General features: G+C 40.2%; 1 protein-coding gene across 6 annotated transcripts in view; it reads left to right on the top strand.

Annotated features, from left to right (window-relative positions):
- The first annotated feature begins 399 nt into the window (after positions 1 to 399).
- The window catches only part of LOC102228344 (protocadherin alpha-C2-like), a 50588-nt gene continuing 31888 nt past the window's right edge, over positions 400 to 19099 (top strand). Inside the window, exon 1 of one of the 6 annotated variants that reach the window (XM_023328422.1) lies at positions 400 to 2866. In XM_023328422.1, the coding sequence (XP_023184190.1) occupies positions 497 to 2866 (2370 nt within the window). In that variant the 5' untranslated portion in view covers positions 400 to 496. Of the gene's footprint in view, positions 2867 to 3392; positions 5900 to 6880; positions 9375 to 9983; positions 12470 to 13071; positions 15564 to 16346; positions 18838 to 19099 lie in introns of those variants that run through there. The other 5 variants (XM_023328419.1, XM_023328421.1, XM_023328423.1 and 2 more) reach the window with 5 other exon arrangements.

The following is a 19099-nucleotide window of genomic DNA, read 5'->3' as shown; positions in this document are numbered from 1 at the left end:
ATGTTCTTTTTCGTATAAAATAGTTCACTTCTGTCCTTCGTCGGTCCTTTACAGATGAAGGGTTTCTCAAATTGATATCATTACATGTTCTATCTTTTTTTGTTGCATTTACTATTAGTATGTTCACATTACATTTTTTTACTTCATCTTGCTTGAATCACAGTAGACTGACATGGAAAAAAATCCGCTTGTTTCAAATAATTTAAGTGATTTTGCATAATAAAAGTGTCATTATTTTGTATGCTGAATATTTTCTGTACATTTTTCATACTATATGGTTACAGCGCGTGGGGTCGCTGATGACCGTGCGTTTCGTGAGCTTGCCGTTTTCAGTCTCCTCCTTTCTTTAATGCGTCACAGCAGACTATGTGTGCTTTGTTTGATGAGCAGAAACCATGGCTCAACACCGGGGAGTGGAATCACTTGCTTTGAACATATTTACCGAACAAATAGTGTAGAAACAATAAGGATATCGTGCATTTCTCTTGAATCAGCGATGAGCAGCAGAAGGAATAATGGGATCTTATTTTTCCTGGTCATGTTATTTGCATCCGACTGGTCTGCAGCTCAGATATCCTACTCTGTCACCGAGGAGGCGGACAAAGGAACTGTTGTCGGGAACCTCGCAAAGGATTTAAACGTCAACGTCCGAGACCTGCAAACCAGGAATCTAAATATTGTGTCGGGACGCAGTAAGAAATACTTCGAAGCTAATTTTAAAACAGGAGAGCTTTATGTCAATGAGAGGATCGATCGTGAAGAGATTTGTCTGAACATTATTAAATGCACATTAAATATTGAGGCCATACTGAGTGATCCTGTAGCACATAAACGCATCGAGGTGGTGATTAATGATGTGAACGACAACGCTCCTACTTTTGTGGAGAAATATTTCTCTGTAAATATTTCTGAATCTTCACCAGCGGGCGAGCGATTCCTGCTGCCTTTAGCAGTCGATGCGGATTCAGGCAGCAATTCTGTAAAGACGTACAAGCTCAGTGTGAATGAATACTTTTCCCTCGACGTACAGAGCGGCGGAGAACACAGCGCATCTGCTGAATTAGTGCTGCTGAAAGCTTTAGACCGAGAGAAACAAGGAGTTATTAACCTAAAACTTACTGCTTTAGACGGAGGAAGGCCTCCACAATCCGGATCTGTCCAGATCATTATCAATGTCTTAGATGCCAATGATAACACGCCGTCTTTTAGCAGAACACTTTATAAAGCTCGAGTTACTGAAAATGCCCCAGTAGGATTTCAAATTATTCAGCTCAATGCAACTGACTTAGATGAAGGGGAAAACGCAAAAAAAGTTTACTCTTTTGTCAAACGTGCAAACTTTAACCCATCTGATATCTTTTTTATAAATGAAGAAACCGGAGATATCAGCGTTAAAAGTGAATTAGATTATGAAGCACAGTCATCATACGAAATTCATGTTCAGGTTACAGACAAAGGTGCGTCACCTCTTCGATCAAATTGCAAGCTTTTAATAGAAGTAGTGGATGTAAACGATAACACCCCAGAAATTGTTGTAACATCACTGATGAACCCAGTTAAAGAAGATGCTGAAATAGGCAGCGTTGTCGCTTTGGTTACAGTGACAGATAAAGATGGTGGTAAAAACGGTGAGACTCGATGTAAGCTTGTTGGTTCAACTCCATTCAAGTTAAATACTAATTATAAGAGTTATTACTCTTTAGTTGTAGATGGACCTCTTGATCGAGAAGCACGTGCTACTTACAATCTCACAATTATAGCTAATGACGATGGAGTCCCATCTCTGTCCAGCACCATCGTTATCAATGTTCAAATCTCTGATGTTAATGATAACGCACCTCATTTCCTGGAATCCGTGATCAATATTTACGTGAAAGAAAACAGCCCAGTTGGAGCCAATATTTTTAAAATTAGCGCAGTCGATCCTGATATGAATGACAACGCAAGAATAACTTATTCACTAGAAGGTGACGCCAAAAATATCCCTGTGACGTCGTTTATAAACATTAACTCGGATACAGGAGAAATAATCAGTCTGCAGTCTTTTAATTATGAGGAACTGAAGACATTTCAGTTTAAAGTTCAGGCTACAGACTCTGGTGTTCCTCCACTGAGCAGCAATGTCACTGTTAATGTGTGCATTTTGGATGAAAATGATAATAATCCAACTATTTTAGCTCCTTATTCTGAGCACGGCTCTGTTAACAGTGAGACCATCCCTTATTCTGCTGAATCTGGATACTTTGTAGCAAAGATCAGGGCTGTGGACGCAGATTCTGGATACAACGCGCTGCTTTCTTATCACCTGTCGGAGCCCAAAGGAAACAACCTGTTCAGGATCGGAACCAGCAGCGGAGAAATCAGGACTAAGAGGAGAATGAGCGACAATGACCTGAAAACTCACCACTTGTTGGTGTTAGTTTCTGATAATGGAGAACCTTCTCTGTCAGCCACTGTTTCTATTGATGTGATGGTGGTTGAAAGCACAGCTGATGTCCAGAGTCAGTTCAGACATGTGCCTATAAAGGAGGACAACTTCTCTGATTTGAACTTGTATCTACTGATCGCCATCGTGTCAGTGTCTGTGATCTTTCTGCTGAGTCTCATCAGTTTAATAGCTGTCAGATGCCACAGGACAGACAGTGATTTCAGCAGGTACAGCGCCCCCATGATCACCACCCACCCTGACGGGAGCTGGTCTTACTCTAAAGCTACTCAGCAGTATGACGTGTGTTTCAGCTCAGACACACTGAAGAGTGACGTAGTGGTTTTCCCCGCACCGTTTCCACCTGTAGATGCTGAACTGATCAGTATTAATGGGAATGATACTTTTACCAGAACTCAGACTTTACCAAACACAGACAAGGTAAGCGATATATTCCCACATACCGTAATATGTATTCAAATATTAGTAGGATTTATGTTGCAAGTCGTTTTAACAATACACATCTAATGGTTTTATGTTTTTTTTTTCTTTTTAACTTTCATTTTTGATTCAAAATTACTATATCATTTTTTGACAAATGTCATGGTTTCTAGCTATTATATATGCTTTATTGAAAAGTGCCTTTTTCAACATTGTCGAAGCATTAAGCCAAAATTATGTAACTATAATCATGTTGACACTTGTAAAACTCCACTTTTTTCAGTAAATAATTGTTCAGTTGTATATTAGGTCCAACCCAAATATCCATATCGTTATTTGTAAAGCCTCGCCGTAACGCCGCTTCCTTTAATAAAAGTGTTTTGGTTTCAGGAACAAACTGATTATTTACCACCTGATGTCGCTGGAGACCGCGGATTTTAGTTTGAATATATATTTAAAAGCTCCTCCTTTCGAGACAGAAAAAAAAATCTCTCTTTTTTTAGCCATCAGCAAGCCGCGTGCAGGGCTCGTTAGTCGTGCAACAATCGCTTGGAGGAGCGGAATAGATTGCCGTCAGCACCGTTCCTGTGAACTAACACATGTTTACGCCGGATAGATGATTACTTCACTTGATTTATCTTTTATGATCCCATGATGCATCCACGACGGGGAAAGGAATACATATGGATTACATTTGCAGCGTTTCTTTGTCTGTGCGGCTGCTCGTTCTCGCAATTGTCCTATTCCATATCGGAGGAGGTGAACAAAGGCACGGTTGTGGGGAACATCGCAAAGGATTTAAACTTGAATCTTCAGAACCTGGAGGACAGGGGACTGCATGTTGTTTCGAGTTACAGTAAGAAATACGTTGACGTTAATTTGCGAACCGGAAACCTCTTTGTCAACGAGAGAATAGACAGAGAGGAACTTTGTCCGAATCTGATCAAATGCTCGCTAAAGATCCAAGCAGTTCTAAGTCATCCAATGACTGCACATCGCATAGAGCTGAATATAGTAGACATAAATGACAATTCTCCCGCATTTGTTGAGAGCAAACATTCCCTAAATATTTCTGAATCCTCGCTAACGGGAGAGCGGTATCCCCTCCCCGTGGCTGTGGATGCAGACATGGGGAGCAATGCTGTGAAAAGCTATAAACTGAGTCAGAATGAACATTTCTCTCTCGATGTTCAGAGCGGCGGAGAACATGGCGTGTCCGCTGAATTGGTATTGCAGAAAGCTTTGGACAGGGAGACGCGTTCGGTCATAACACTTCTGTTAACGGCAATTGATGGAGGTAAGCCTCCCAAATCAGGGTCAATAAACGTACATGTTTATATTATAGATGCAAATGACAATATACCAAGTTTCAGTCAGTCACTTTACAAAGTAAGTGTGAAGGAAAACGCCCCTCTTGGAACTCCTGTAATAAAATTAAATGCAACAGACAAGGACGAAGGCATAAACGGTAAGATTTTGTACTCCTTTATTAAAAGAGGAAATACTGACCCAACAAATATCTTTGACTTACATTCAGAAACCGGAGAAATAACTCTGAAAGGCAATCTAGATTATGAAGAAACACGCGCTTATGAAATTAGAGTCCAAGCAAAAGATCAGGGAGCATCACCTCGAAGTGCATATGCGAAATTATTGATAAATGTGATTGATGTGAATGACAACGCACCAGAAATATCTGTCACATCTTTAATGACACCAGTGAGAGAAGACGCACAATTAGGGACCATTGTTGCTTTAGTTACAGTGAGTGATAAAGATGGAGGGAATAATGGTGTTACTAAATGTAACGTAATCGGATCTGGTCCCTTTAAACTGAAGTCTAACTACAATAATGATTATTCTTTAGTAGTTGATGGACAACTAGACAGAGAAAACATTTCTGCTCATAATGTCACAATAACAGCTACAGATGAGGGGAACCCTCCTCTCTCCTGCATCAGTGTGATCACTGTGCAGGTGGCAGATGTAAATGACAACAAACCTCATTTTGTAGAACCAGTCGTGTACATTTATGTCAAAGAAAACAGGCCATTGAATTCAAAAATTTACACTGTACGTGCCTTCGATCCAGACCTGGATGAAAATGCAAAACTTAGTTACAAACTGTTAGATAATGCCGTTGAAAATATTCCAATATCATCTGTTTTAAACATTAACTCAGACACTGGAGATATAATTAGTCTAAAGTCTTTTAACTATGAAGAGTTGAAAACATTTCAATTTAGAGTTCAGGCTACAGATGCTGGTGTTCCTCCACTAAGCGGCAATGTGACTGCCAATGTTTTAATTCTCGATGAAAATGATAATAATCCAACTATTTTAGCTCCTTATTCTGAGCACGGCTCTGTTAACAGTGAGACCATCCCTTATTCTGCTGAAGCGGGATACTTTGTAGCAAAGATCAGGGCTGTGGACGCAGATTCTGGATACAACGCGCTGCTTTCTTATCACCTGTCGGAGCCCAAAGGAAACAACCTGTTCAGGATCGGAACCAGCAGCGGAGAAATCAGGACTAAGAGGAGAATGAGCGACAATGACCTGAAAACTCACCACTTGTTGGTGTTGGTTTCTGATAATGGAGAACCTTCTCTGTCAGCCACTGTTTCTATTGATGTGATGGTGGTTGAAAGCACAGCTGATGTCCAGACTCAGTTCAGACATGTGCCTATAAAGGAGGACAACTTCTCTGATTTGAACTTGTATCTACTGATCGCCATCGTGTCAGTGTCTGTGATCTTTCTGCTGAGTCTCATCAGTTTAATAGCTGTCAGATGCCACAGGACAGACAATGATTTCAGCAGGTACAGCGCCCCCATGATCACCACCCACCCTGACGGGAGCTGGTCTTACTCTAAAGCTACTCAGCAGTATGACGTGTGTTTCAGCTCGGACACACTGAAGAGTGACGTAGTGGTTTTCCCCGCACCGTTTCCGCCAGTAGATGCTGAACTGATCAGTATTAATGGAGGAGACACTTTTACCAGAACTCAGACTTTACCAAACAATGATAAGGTATGTCATCAACGAGACTGTATGTTGTCATATTTATCTTTTTTGTTAAAATCAACTCTTGTCATTGCTGAAGTGAAGGTGTCTGGTTGAACTTTATTTCTACAAACACATAAGAACATGTTTTAACTTTTGTGTGAGTTGTTCAATGAATATTATATATCTTCCTTGAGACACCACTGCAATACTGTAGTGCATCCAGTTTGAAATTCACATACTCTAGCTAATCTTAGGTGCTTACTTGATCTAAAAATACAAACATTTACTGCTGCGAGATATAAACACCATAAAATGTTACAAAAATGTACTCAATTAGTTATTGTTCTGATGTGCCACTGTTATAACATGTTGTAATATAGTCCTATTGACTCATAATGAAACACTGGATATCAATCACCATGAAATGAACGTCCTCTCAATATGTTTTCTTTATATAACGAGACTGCTCAGTTAAAAAATAAGAAAAAAATAGCTGAGTCATGTCGGCGCTATCCATGGTACTGATGTCAAAGATGCAGCATCTGAATACCTCCTCACTCCGCTCCAGTTATCTTTGTTTCTTCAATGTATGTAAAAATACTAGATTAGATTAATTATCACACTACTGTGCAACATGAACAAGATTATAACTTCATACATTTTATTTGGACATTTCAAATAAAATGTCATGTTATAATATTTGTTTTGAAATTATCATTGTACTCTTACAATTATTTTCATATTTGCATTTATTATTGACATTTCTAAGCTTCTACATGAAGATTATATTTATTTTCTTTTTTTTGTGATTTTATTAAAGCAATACAACCACGAGTACGTGATATGTATCTCAGTTACAACGCTAGTTTGCTATTCTGATAAGTGTCTATATATCTTCTACCACATGATGTCACTCGAGACCATTACTATGAATTAGATTATACTTCCATAAACCCTCCTTCGTGGATCTCGAAAAGAAAAACCCGTCATCAGCCTTTGTAGCTTCCTATCATTCGGTCGTACGGCGTGGAAAGGAACATACTCTGTCCTGCAAATAGGATCTGCATATTTTTTTGAATATAAATGGTATAATCGGGTCTGCTTTGTTGCCACATTAAGGATGTTTTGGGCAACACAACACGGGCATCTTTGGATTTATTCTGCTGCGCTGCTTTCTCTTTGTGAGCGCTCCACATCCCAGCTATCGTATTCCGTTTCCGAGGAGGTGAACAAAGGGACTGTTGTGGGAAATGTTGCTAAGGATCTAAACCTGAACGCGCACGATCTGAACACCAGGGATCTACGTGTTGTTTCTGGTTTCAGCAAGGCATATTTTGGCGTGAATTTAAAGACCGGCAACCTCTTTGTTACTGAGAGAATAGACAGAGAGGAGCTTTGTCCACATGCGCTAAAATGCTCTATGAAAATACAAGCGGCTATAAGCAATCCAATGAATGTGCACCGTATCGAGATAAACGTTCTTGATGTAAATGATAACTCGCCTTTGTTTATTGAACAAACACATACATTAAATATCTGGGAGTCATTATCACCAGGAGAGAGATATCCTCTCCCTGCAGCGGTGGATCCGGACGTAGGAAGCAACGCAGTAAAAAGCTACAAGCTGAGTCAGAATGAACATTTCTCGCTGGATGTACAGAGTGGTGGAGAGCATGGCGTTTTGGCCGAGTTGGTGCTGCAGAAAGCTTTGGACAGAGAAAAAGAATCAGCGATTAAACTTGTTGTCACTGCTGTAGATGGAGGTATGCCACCCAGATCAGGGACATTGCAGCTGACAGTTAACGTCATAGATGTGAATGACAACAGTCCCGTGTTCAGTAAATCTCTGTACAAGGTGCAGATCAGAGAAAATGTTAGTCCCGGAACGTTTGTTGTCAAGTTAAATGCGACGGATTTGGACGAAGGTGTGAACAGTGACATTCGTTATTTCTTCATAAAAACGGGAACTATTGATCCGTCTAGCCTGTTTGATTTAAACGCAGAAACCGGGGAAGTAGCAGTAAAAGAAGGCTTAGATTATGAAGAAACACGTGCTTATGAAATCAGAGTTCAGGCAAAGGATAAGGGGGTCCCTCCACGCAGTGCGCACGCCAAGTTATTAATAGAGGTTATTGATGTTAATGACAATTCTCCTGAAATATCTGTCACGTCCTTGATGACGCCCGTAAGAGAGGATGCAGAGCAGGGGACGGTCGTCGCTTTCATTACGGTGAGTGACAAAGATGGCGGGAAAAACGGAATAACTAGATGCAGCGTAGCTGGATCGCTTCCCTTTAAGCTCAAGTCCAACTACAAAAATGATTATTCATTAGTAGTTGATGGACCGCTCGATAGAGAAAACATCTCTACATATGAAATTACCGTTACAGCTTTAGATGAGGGAAGTCCATGTCTGTCTAGCATCAAAGTAATTACTGTACAAGTTGCAGATGTTAATGATAACGCACCTCGTTTTACCGAACCCGTGATTCACGTTTTTGTCAAAGAAAACAGCCCAGTCGGTTCAAAACTTTGCACAATAAGTGCAATTGATACGGATGCGGATGACAATGCAAAAGTTATCTACAGATTTTCGAATGCTTTTCAAAAGAGTATGCCAGTTTCTTCAGTATTACGCATCAACTCAAACACTGGTGACGTAATAAGTCTGCAGTCTTTTAACTACGAGGAACTGAAAACGTTTAAGTTTCAAGTTCAGGCTACAGACTCTGGTGTTCCTCCACTCAGCAGCAACGTGACTGTAAATGTTTTAATCTTGGACGAAAATGATAATAATCCAACAATTCTTGCGCCATATTCTGAACTTGGTTCTGTTAACAGTGAGACCATCCCTTATTCAGCTGAAGCCGGATATTTTGTAGCAAAGATCAGGGCTGTGGACGCAGATTCTGGATACAACGCGCTGCTTTCTTATCACCTGTCGGAGTCAAAAGGAAACAACCTGTTCAGGATCGGAACCAGCAGCGGAGAAATCAGGACTAAGAGGAGAATGAGCGACAATGACCTGAAAACTCACTCCGTGGTGGTACTGGTTTCTGATAATGGAGAACCTTCTCTGTCAGCCACTGTTTCTATTGATGTGATGGTGGTTGAAAGCACAGCTGATGTCCAGACTCAGTTCAGACATGTGCCTATAAAGGAGGACAACTTCTCTGATTTGAACTTGTATCTACTGATCGCCATCGTGTCAGTGTCTGTGATCTTTCTGCTGAGTCTCATCAGTTTAATAGCTGTCAGATGCCACAGGACAGACAGTGATTTCAGCAGGTACAGCGCCCCCATGATCACCACCCACCCTGACGGGAGCTGGTCTTACTCTAAAGCTACTCAGCAGTATGACGTGTGTTTCAGCTCAGACACACTGAAGAGTGACGTAGTGGTTTTCCCCGCACCGTTTCCACCTGTAGATGCTGAACTGATCAGTATTAACGGAACAGACACTTTTACCAGAACTCAGACTTTACCAAGCACAGACAAGGTGAGTTTATTTTGATCACAAGCATTTTGTGTAAAAGGAACTTGCAGAGAAAATATTTGAAATAATATTTTATGACTGACATATCTATATTTAATGAAACGTACGTGTATGGTTTTTAATCATTGTGAAAGTAAGGATATTAATTTTTATTTTTCAACGAAACAGATACATTTTATTTACCTTGACAAGTACGCGCCGATCTAAGATTCTTTCCGTAATTTTATGTTCTTTTTCGTATAAAATAGTTCACTTCTTGCCTTCGTCGGTCCTTTAAGGATGAAGGGTTTTTCAAATTGATATCATTACATGTTCTATCTTTGTTTGTTGCATTTACTATTAGTATGTTCACATTATATTTTTTTACTTCATCTTGCTTGAATCACAGTAGACTGACATGAAAAAAATGTCCGCTTGACGCAAATAATTTAGGTGATTTTGCATAATAAAAGTGTCATTTTTTTGTATGCTGAATATTTTCTGTACATTTTTCATACTATATGGTTACAGCGCGTGAGGTCGCTGATGACCGTGCGTTTCGTGAGCTTGCCGTTTTCAGTCTCCTCCTTTCTTTAATGCGTCACAGCAGACTATGTGTGCTTTGTTTGATGAGCAGAAACCATGGCTCAACACCGGGGAGTGGAATCACTTGCTTTGAACATATTTACCGAACTAATGGTGTCAGTGTAGAAACAATAAGGATATCGTGCGTTTCTCTTAAATCAGCGATGAGCAGCAGAAGGAATAATGGGATCTTATTTTTCCTGGTCATGTTATTTGCATCCGACTGGTCTGCAGCTCAGATATCCTACTCTATTACCGAGGAGGCGGACAAAGGAACTGTTGTCGGGAACCTCGCAAAGGATTTAAACGTCAACGTCCGAGACCTGCAAACCAGGAATCTAAATATTGTGTCGGGACGCAGTAAGAAATACTTCGAAGCTAATTTTAAAACAGGAGAGCTTTATGTCAATGAGAGGATCGATCGTGAAGAGATTTGTCTGAACATTATTAAATGCACATTAAATATCGAGGTCATACTGAGTGATCCTGTAGTGCATAAACGCATCGAGGTGGTGATTAATGATGTGAACGACAACGCGCCTACTTTTGTAGAGAAATATTTCTCTGTCAATATTTCTGAATCTTCACCAGCGGGCGAGCGATTCCTGCTGCCTTTACCAGTCGATGCGGATTCAGGCAGCAATTCTGTAAAGACGTACAAGCTCAGTGTGAATGAATACTTTTCCCTCGACGTACAGAGCGGCGGAGAACACAGCGCATCTGCTGAATTAGTGCTGCTGAAAGCTTTAGACCGAGAGAAACAAGCGACTATTAAACTGACACTCACTGCTACTGATGGAGGCAGAGCTCCAAAATCTGGAACTGTTCAAATAATTATTAATGTTTTAGATGTGAACGACAACACACCTTATTTTATCAAAACACTTTATAAAGCTCGAGTTAATGAAAATGCCCCCGTGGGATCTAAAATTATTCAGCTCAATGCCACAGATTTAGATGAAGGAAACAATGGCAAAGTAGTTTTCTCCTTTGTCAGACGTGCAAACTTTAACCCATCTGATATCTTTTTTATAAATGAAGAAACCGGAGATATCAGCCTTAAAGGTAAATTAGACCATGAAGCACAGTCAGCGTACGAAATTCATGTTCAAGTCACAGACAAAGGTGTGTCACCTCGGAGATCCAATGGGAAGCTTTTAATAGAAGTAGTGGATGTAAACGATAATACCCCAGAAATTGTTGTAACATCACTGATGAACCCAGTTAAAGAAGATGCTGAAATAGGAAGCGTTGTAGCTTTGGTTACAGTGACGGATAAAGATGGTGGTAAAAACGGTGAGACTCGATGTAAGCTTGTTGGTTCAACTCCTTTCAAGTTAAATACTAATTATAAGAGTTATTACTCTTTAGTTGTAGATGGACCCCTTGATCGAGAAGCACATGCTACTTACAATCTCACAATTATAGCTAATGACGACGGAGTCCCATCTCTGTCCAGCACCACCGTTATTAATGTACAAATCTCTGATGTTAATGATAACGCGCCTCATTTCCTGGAATCCGTGATCAATATTTATGTGAAAGAAAACAGCCCAGTTGGAGCCAATATTTTTAAAATTAAAGCAGTCGATCCTGATATGAATGAAAACGCAAAAATAACTTATTCACTAGAGGGTGACGCCAAAAATATCCCTGTGACGTCGTTTATAAACATCAACTCGGATACAGGAGAAATAATCAGTCTGCAGTCTTTTAATTATGAGGAACTGAAGACATTTCAGTTTAAAGTTCAGGCTACAGACTCTGGTGTTCCTCCACTGAGCAGCAATGTCACTGTTAATGTGTGCATTTTGGATGAAAATGATAATAATCCAACTATTTTAGCTCCTTATTCTGAGCACGGCTCTGTTAACAGTGAGACCATCCCTTATTCTGCTGAATCTGGATACTTTGTAGCAAAGATCAGGGCTGTGGACGCAGATTCTGGATACAACGCGCTGCTTTCTTATCACCTGTCGGAGCCCAAAGGAAACAACCTGTTCAGGATCGGAACCAGCAGCGGAGAAATCAGGACTAAGAGGAGAATGAGCGACAATGACCTGAAAACTCACCACTTGTTGGTGTTAGTTTCTGATAATGGAGAACCTTCTCTGTCAGCCACTGTTTCTATTGATGTGATGGTGGTTGAAAGCACAGCTGATGTCCAGACTCAGTTCAGACATGTGCCTATAAAGGAGGACAACTTCTCTGATTTGAACTTGTATCTACTGATCGCCATCGTGTCAGTGTCTGTGATCTTTCTGCTGAGTCTCATCAGTTTAATAGCTGTCAGATGCCACAGGACAGACAGTGATTTCAGCAGGTACAGCGCCCCCATGATCACCACCCACCCTGATGGGAGCTGGTCTTACTCTAAAGCTACTCAGCAGTATGACGTGTGTTTCAGTTCCGACACACTGAAGAGTGACGTAGTGGTTTTCCCCGCACCGTTTCCACCTGTAGATGCTGAACTGATCAGTATTAATGGAGGAGACACTTTTACCAGAACTCAAACTTTACCAAACACAGAAAAGGTGAGTTAATATTGGTCACTGATTACATTGTGCAAAATTAATTGCTAGATAAATAGTGTATTTTATTGCTAGTTCCCATGTATGACATATTCTAATACGTGTATTTATATTTTCTACCAACATTTTACAGACAGGGAATTAATACTTCTATTGTTAAAATTAAACCGATAAATGTTTTATCTTGTCGACAAAGCAGGTTTTAAAGACGTTTTATACGTAACGGTGCTGTCATTTTATCTGTTTTTTAAAATGTTTTTCAGTTGTACGATAATTATAGATCGATTTCAAGGATGTCTTTAAATGTATATGTTTATCAGTTGCATAATTTCTGCAGTTTGTTCATGTTTCACTTATTCACATGTTTCACATGATTTGATATCCATTAGCAATAAGTTTAAATGATTTGTGCTGTGTTAAAATGTCATACTTTCATATGTTGAACAAAATCTGCGCTATTAGGTTTTGTATCATTTCTTTTACGTTTCTCACAGTTTATAATTATGGCGCGAGGGGTCGCTGATGACCACGAGATTCTTAAAGCTGTTTATTTTCAGTCTCCTCCTTTCTTTTCATGCGTCACAGCAGACTATGTGTGCTTTGTTTGATGAGCAGAAACCATGGCTCAACACCAGGGAGTGGAATCACTTGCTTTGAACATATTTGCCGAACTAATGGTGTCAGTGTAGAAACAATAAGGATATCGTGCGTTTCTCTTGAATCAGCGATGAGCAGAAGAAGGAATAATGGGATCTTATTTTTCCTGGTCATGTTATTTGCATCCGACTGGTCTGCAGCTCAGATGTCCTACTCTATCACCGAGGAGGCGGACAAAGGAACTGTTGTCGGGAACCTCGCAAAGGATTTAAACGTCAACGTCCGAGACCTGCAAACCAGGAATCTAAATATTGTGTCGGGACGCAGTAAGAAATACTTCGAAGCTAATTTTAAAACAGGAGAGCTTTATGTCAATGAGAGGATCGATCGTGAAGAGATTTGTCTGAACATTATTAAATGCACATTAAATATCGAGGTCATACTGAGTGATCCTGTAGTGCATAAACGCATCGAGGTGGTGATTAATGATGTGAACGACAACGCTCCTACTTTTGCAGAGAAATCATTTTCTCTCAATATTTCTGAATCTTCACCAGCGGGCGAGCGATTCCTGCTGCCTTTAGCAGTCGATGCGGATTCAGGCAGCAATTCTGTAAAGACGTACAAGCTCAGTGTGAATGAATACTTTTCCCTCGACGTACAGAGCGGCGGAGAACACAGCGCATCTGCTGAATTAGTGCTGCTGAAAGCTTTAGACCGAGAGAAACAAGCAACTATTAAACTGACACTTACCGCAATAGATGGCGGCAGGCCTCCAAAAACTGGAATTCTGCAAATCATTGTTAATATTCTCGATGTGAACGATAACACACCGTCTTTTAGCAAATCACTTTACAAAGCTGGCGTTTACGAAAATGCGCCAATCGGATCAAAAGTTATTCAGCTCAATGCCACCGATTTAGATGAAGGGGAAAACGGAAAAGTAGTTTACTCCTTCTTCAAACGTGCAAACTTTAACCCATCTGACATATTTTTCATAAATGAAGAAACAGGAGATGTCAGCGTTAAAAGTGAACTGGATTATGAAACGCAGTCAGCCTACGAAATACACGTGCAAGCAACAGACAGAAGTTTCTTACCTCGACGATCAAATGCAAAGCTTTTAATAGAAGTAGTGGATGTAAACGATAATACCCCAGAAATTGTTGTAACATCACTGATGAACCCAGTTAAAGAAGATGCTGAAATAGGAAGCGTTGTAGCTTTGGTGACAGTGACGGATAAAGATGGTGGTAAAAACGGTGAGACTCGATGTAAGCTTGTTGGTTCAACTCCATTCAAGTTAAATACTAATTATAAGAGTTATTACTCTTTAGTTGTAGATGGACCTCTTGATCGAGAAGCACGTGCTTCTTACAATCTCACAATTATAGCTAATGACGATGGAGTCCCATCTCTGTCCAGCACCACCGTTATCAATGTACAAATCTCTGATGTTAATGATAACGCGCCTCATTTCCTGGAATCCGTGATCAATATTTATGTGAAAGAAAACAGCCCAGTTGGAGCCAATATTTTTAAAATTAGTGCAGTCGATCCTGATATGAATGAAAACGCAAAAATAACTTATTCACTAGAGGGTGACGCCAAAAATATCCCTGTGACGTCGTTTATAAACATTAACTCGGATACAGGAGAAATAATCAGTCTGCAGTCTTTTAATTATGAGGAACTGAAGACATTTCAGTTTAAAGTTCAGGCTACAGACTCTGGTGTTCCTCCACTGAGCAGCAATGTCACTGTTAATGTGTGCATTTTGGATGAAAATGATAATAATCCAACTATTTTAGCTCCTTATTCTGAGCACGGCTCTGTTAACAGTGAGACCATCCCTTATTCTGCTGAATCTGGATACTTTGTAGCAAAGATCAGGGCTGTGGACTCAGATTCTGGATACAACGCGCTGCTTTCTTATCACCTGTCGGAGCCCAAAGGAAACAACCTGTTCAGGATCGGAACCAGCAGCGGAGAAATCAGGACTAAGAGGAGAATGAGCGACAATGACCTGAAAACTCACCACTTGTTGGTGTTAGTTTCTGATAATGGAGAACCTTCTCTGTCAGCCACTGTTTCTATTGATGTGATGGTGGTTGAAAGCACAGCTGATGTCCAGACTCAGTTCAGACATGTGCCTATAAAGGAGGACAACTTCTCTGATTTGAACTTGTATCTACTGATCGCCATCGTGTCAGTGTCTGTGATCTTTCTGCTGAGTCTCATCAGTTTAATAGCTGTCAGATGCCACAGGACAGACAGTGATTTCAGCAGGTACAGCGCCCCCATGATCACCACCCACCCTGACGGGAGCTGGTCTTACTCTAAAGCTACTCAGCAGTATGACGTGTGTTTCAGCTCAGACACACTGAAGAGTGACGTGGTGGTTTTCCCTGCACCGTTTCCACCTGTTGATGCTGAACTGATCAGTATTAATGGGAGTGATACTTTTACCAGAACTCAGACTTTACCAAATGCAGACAAGGTAAGGAAGGCAGAAATAGCATTTGTTTAAAACACGTAAAAATTTCTATATGATTTTATTTTATTTTATTTGAAAGCTTTTGATATTCACTCTTTTTTGGCAAACCACCTTCAAACATTTTATTGTAATTTAACGAGTTTTTTCATATCCCAAATATATTTGGGCAGTTCTGCTGATCGTAGCTTGTCTATTTTGTACTTGTTTTTCCGTGGAGGTTTTTGTTGGCGAGATTATGTCGACCTGTATTTTTTGCTGACTATATTTTTCGATTGCTAATTAGTCTTTCAGATGGCTAAGATAATGACTCGTGGATGTTCTTTTGTCTGTTGTAACCTGAAAGTAGTTGCTAATTGTCAATTTTGTAACTAAGGACTGTAAGCAAGTTCAGATTGAAGTTGTCTATTTGCGGACTCTGTCCACGGTGCTGATTTCTGGATGTTGTTTTTCGGTGTGGTGGCAACTGGTGTGGTCATTATATTACTGAAGATGTCAGCGCAATCTCTGTTTTGTGTCTTTAAAATGGTTTACCTGGAAAAAAAAAATTATATTTCTGCATTTATTAGTGCAATAATCAACGTATATTGTTGTTGTTTTTTTCATATCTAATGTTCCGCTTAACATCTTGCCAGTATTTAGCTAAACTGCAATGATTTATTTATATATTAGAAGCAGCACTTGGTGTCGCTGGAGACCATAAATTTATGGGTGGCTCCTGTTTTTTTCTTCTTTTTCTTTTTTTATCTCCAGACTCCTCCTTTCCATGTGTAGACTTAGTGAACCGCTGCTTTGTGAGAAAACGCATTCGGTCACGCTGCAGAGAGGATTCCGTCTGATATTTACCGCAAAATGGACGTGTTCTAAAATTATATGGTGTTTTTGTCGTGGTTTGGCAGCAATGGGACGTGGAGGACATACAGGCGCAATCCGGATAAATATCGGGGTTCTGCTGTATTTCTGTGGCGCGTGCACAGCGCTGCTCTCGTTCTCCATTCCCGAGGAGGTTGACAAAGGAACAGTGGTGGGAAATCTTGCTAAGCATTTACAAGTCAGCGTCAGTGAGCTGGAAAGACGGGATCTGCGAATTGTCTCTGGGAACTTTAAGAAGTATTTCGACTTGGATTTGAAAGCTGGTACGCTGTATGTTTGCGACAGGATTGATCGCGAAGCGCTTTGTCCAAACTCGGAGAAATGTTTCCTGAATATTGAAGCCATGTTGAGCAATCCTTTGCATCTGCATCGCATAGAGGTTCAGATAACGGATATCAATGATAATGCACCGTATTTTCTTGACAAGGAAATTAACTTGAATATTTCAGAATCGTCTTCTCCCGGAGAGAGGTATTTGCTCCCGATGGCAAACGACGCGGATTCGGGGAATAACGGGGTAAAAAGCTACAAGCTGAGTTCCAATGAATATTTCTTGCTTGACATACAAAGCGGGGGCCAGCACAGTGAATCTGCCGAATTAGTGCTGCAAAAGTCGTTAGACAGAGAGAAAAATGCTGCAAGTCACCTAACATTAATTGCTCTCGACGGAGGTAAACCTGCCAAAACGGGGACATTAAAGATCACTGTACATATAATGGATATTAATGATAATGCTCCAGTGTTTAGTCAGTCGTTGTATAAAGTCAAGGTTCTTGAAAACACCCCGTTGCAAACCTCCATTCTCACTGTCAGTGCTGAAGATTCAGATGAGGGAATAAACAGTGAAATATTATATTCATTTATTAGAAGAGGAAACATTAATCCTGATGATTTATTCTCAATAAACCCAGACTCGGGGGAAATAAATGTGATAGGACAGATCGACTATGAGGAAACTGCAGCGTTTGATATCCGCTTGCAAGCCAGAGATAAAGGCACGCCTTCAAGGAGTGTTCACAGTAAAATGTTAGTGGAAGTGATAGATGTTAATGACAACGTACCCGAGATTGTGGTCACATCCTTGATGAATCCAGTTAAAGAAGATGCTGAGACAGGAACTGTTGTTGCTCTGGTGACCGTGACTGACAAAGATGGGGGTAAAAATGGTATTACCAGAGCTCAGGTCATGGGGTCGGCTCCTTTTATGCTTAAGCTAAATTATAAAAATTATTATTCATTAACAGTTGATGGACCTCTTGATAGAGAGAGTGTTTCTCATTATAATGTCACAATTTATGCTATAGATGAGGGCAATCCACCCCTTTCTAGTACTAATGTTATCCCTGTTCACATTTCAGATGTTAACGATAATGCCCCTAATTTTCCAGATTCTGTAATAAATGTTTATGTCAAAGAGAATAGTGCAGTTGGAACCAATATTGGAATTATAATGGCAAAGGACCCAGATGAGGCAGAAAATGCTAAAATAAGATATTCATTATTTGGTAACTTTTCAAAAAGTATTCCAATAACTTCAGTTTTAAACATAAACTCTCAAACTGGAGACATTTTCTGTCTGGAGACTTTTAACTATGAGGAGTTGAAAACATTTCAGTTTAAAGTTCAAGCAAATGATTCTGGTGTTCCTGAGCTAAGTAGTAATGTGACTGTTAATGTTTTAATCCTGGATGAAAATGATAATAATCCAACTATTTTAGCTCCTTATTCTGAGCACGGCTCTGTTAACAGTGAGACCATCCCTTATTCTGCTGAAGCGGGATACTTTGTAGCAAAGATCAGGGCTGTGGACGCAGATTCTGGATACAACGCGCTGCTTTCTTATCACCTGTCGGAGCCCAAAGGAAACAACCTGTTCAGGATCGGAACCAGCAGCGGAGAAATCAGGACTAAGAGGAGAATGAGCGACAATGACCTGAAAACTCACCACTTGTTGGTGTTAGTTTCTGATAATGGAGAACCTTCTCTGTCAGCCACTGTTTCTATTGATGTGATGGTGGTTGAAAGCACAGCTGATGTCCAGACTCAGTTCAGACATGTGCCTATAAAGGAGGACAACTTCTCTGATTTGAACTTGTATCTACTGATCGCCATCGTGTCAGTGTCTGTGATCTTTCTGCTGAGTCTCATCAGTTTAATAGCTGTCAGATGCCACAGGACAGACAGTGATTTCAGCAGGTACAGCGCCCCCATGATCACCACCCACCCTGACGGGAGCTGGTCTTACTCTAAAGCTACTCAGCAGTATGACGTGTGTTTCAGCTCAGACACACTGAAGAGTGACGTAGTGGTTTTCCCCGCACCGTTTCCACCTGTAGATGCTGAACTGATCAGTATTGACGGAACAGACACTTTTACCAGAACTCAGACTTTACCAAACACAGACAAGGTAAGAAATTCAGAAATACTATTTCAATTCCCTATGCCGCACATAGCAATTATTCAATTATTGTTAAGCCGAGTTTAAAACTTTTGATTACATTTGAAATTTTTTTTTACTTGTTTGTTTTGGACAGTCAAATATAATTATTCTTTCATGTTTCATTCTTGAAAGTGTTTTTGATTCCAAATGAATGAGCAATTCATTCATTATGATGTGACTTTTATCACCTGCCTTAGATAAAAGCCAAAGTATTTTTGCCAATCATATT

This window comes from Xiphophorus maculatus, chromosome 23, assembly GCF_002775205.1.
Source record: "Xiphophorus maculatus strain JP 163 A chromosome 23, X_maculatus-5.0-male, whole genome shotgun sequence".
NCBI classification, from domain to species: Eukaryota; Metazoa; Chordata; class Actinopteri; order Cyprinodontiformes; family Poeciliidae; genus Xiphophorus; species Xiphophorus maculatus.
This window is presented reverse-complemented; position numbering and strand designations above follow the sequence as displayed.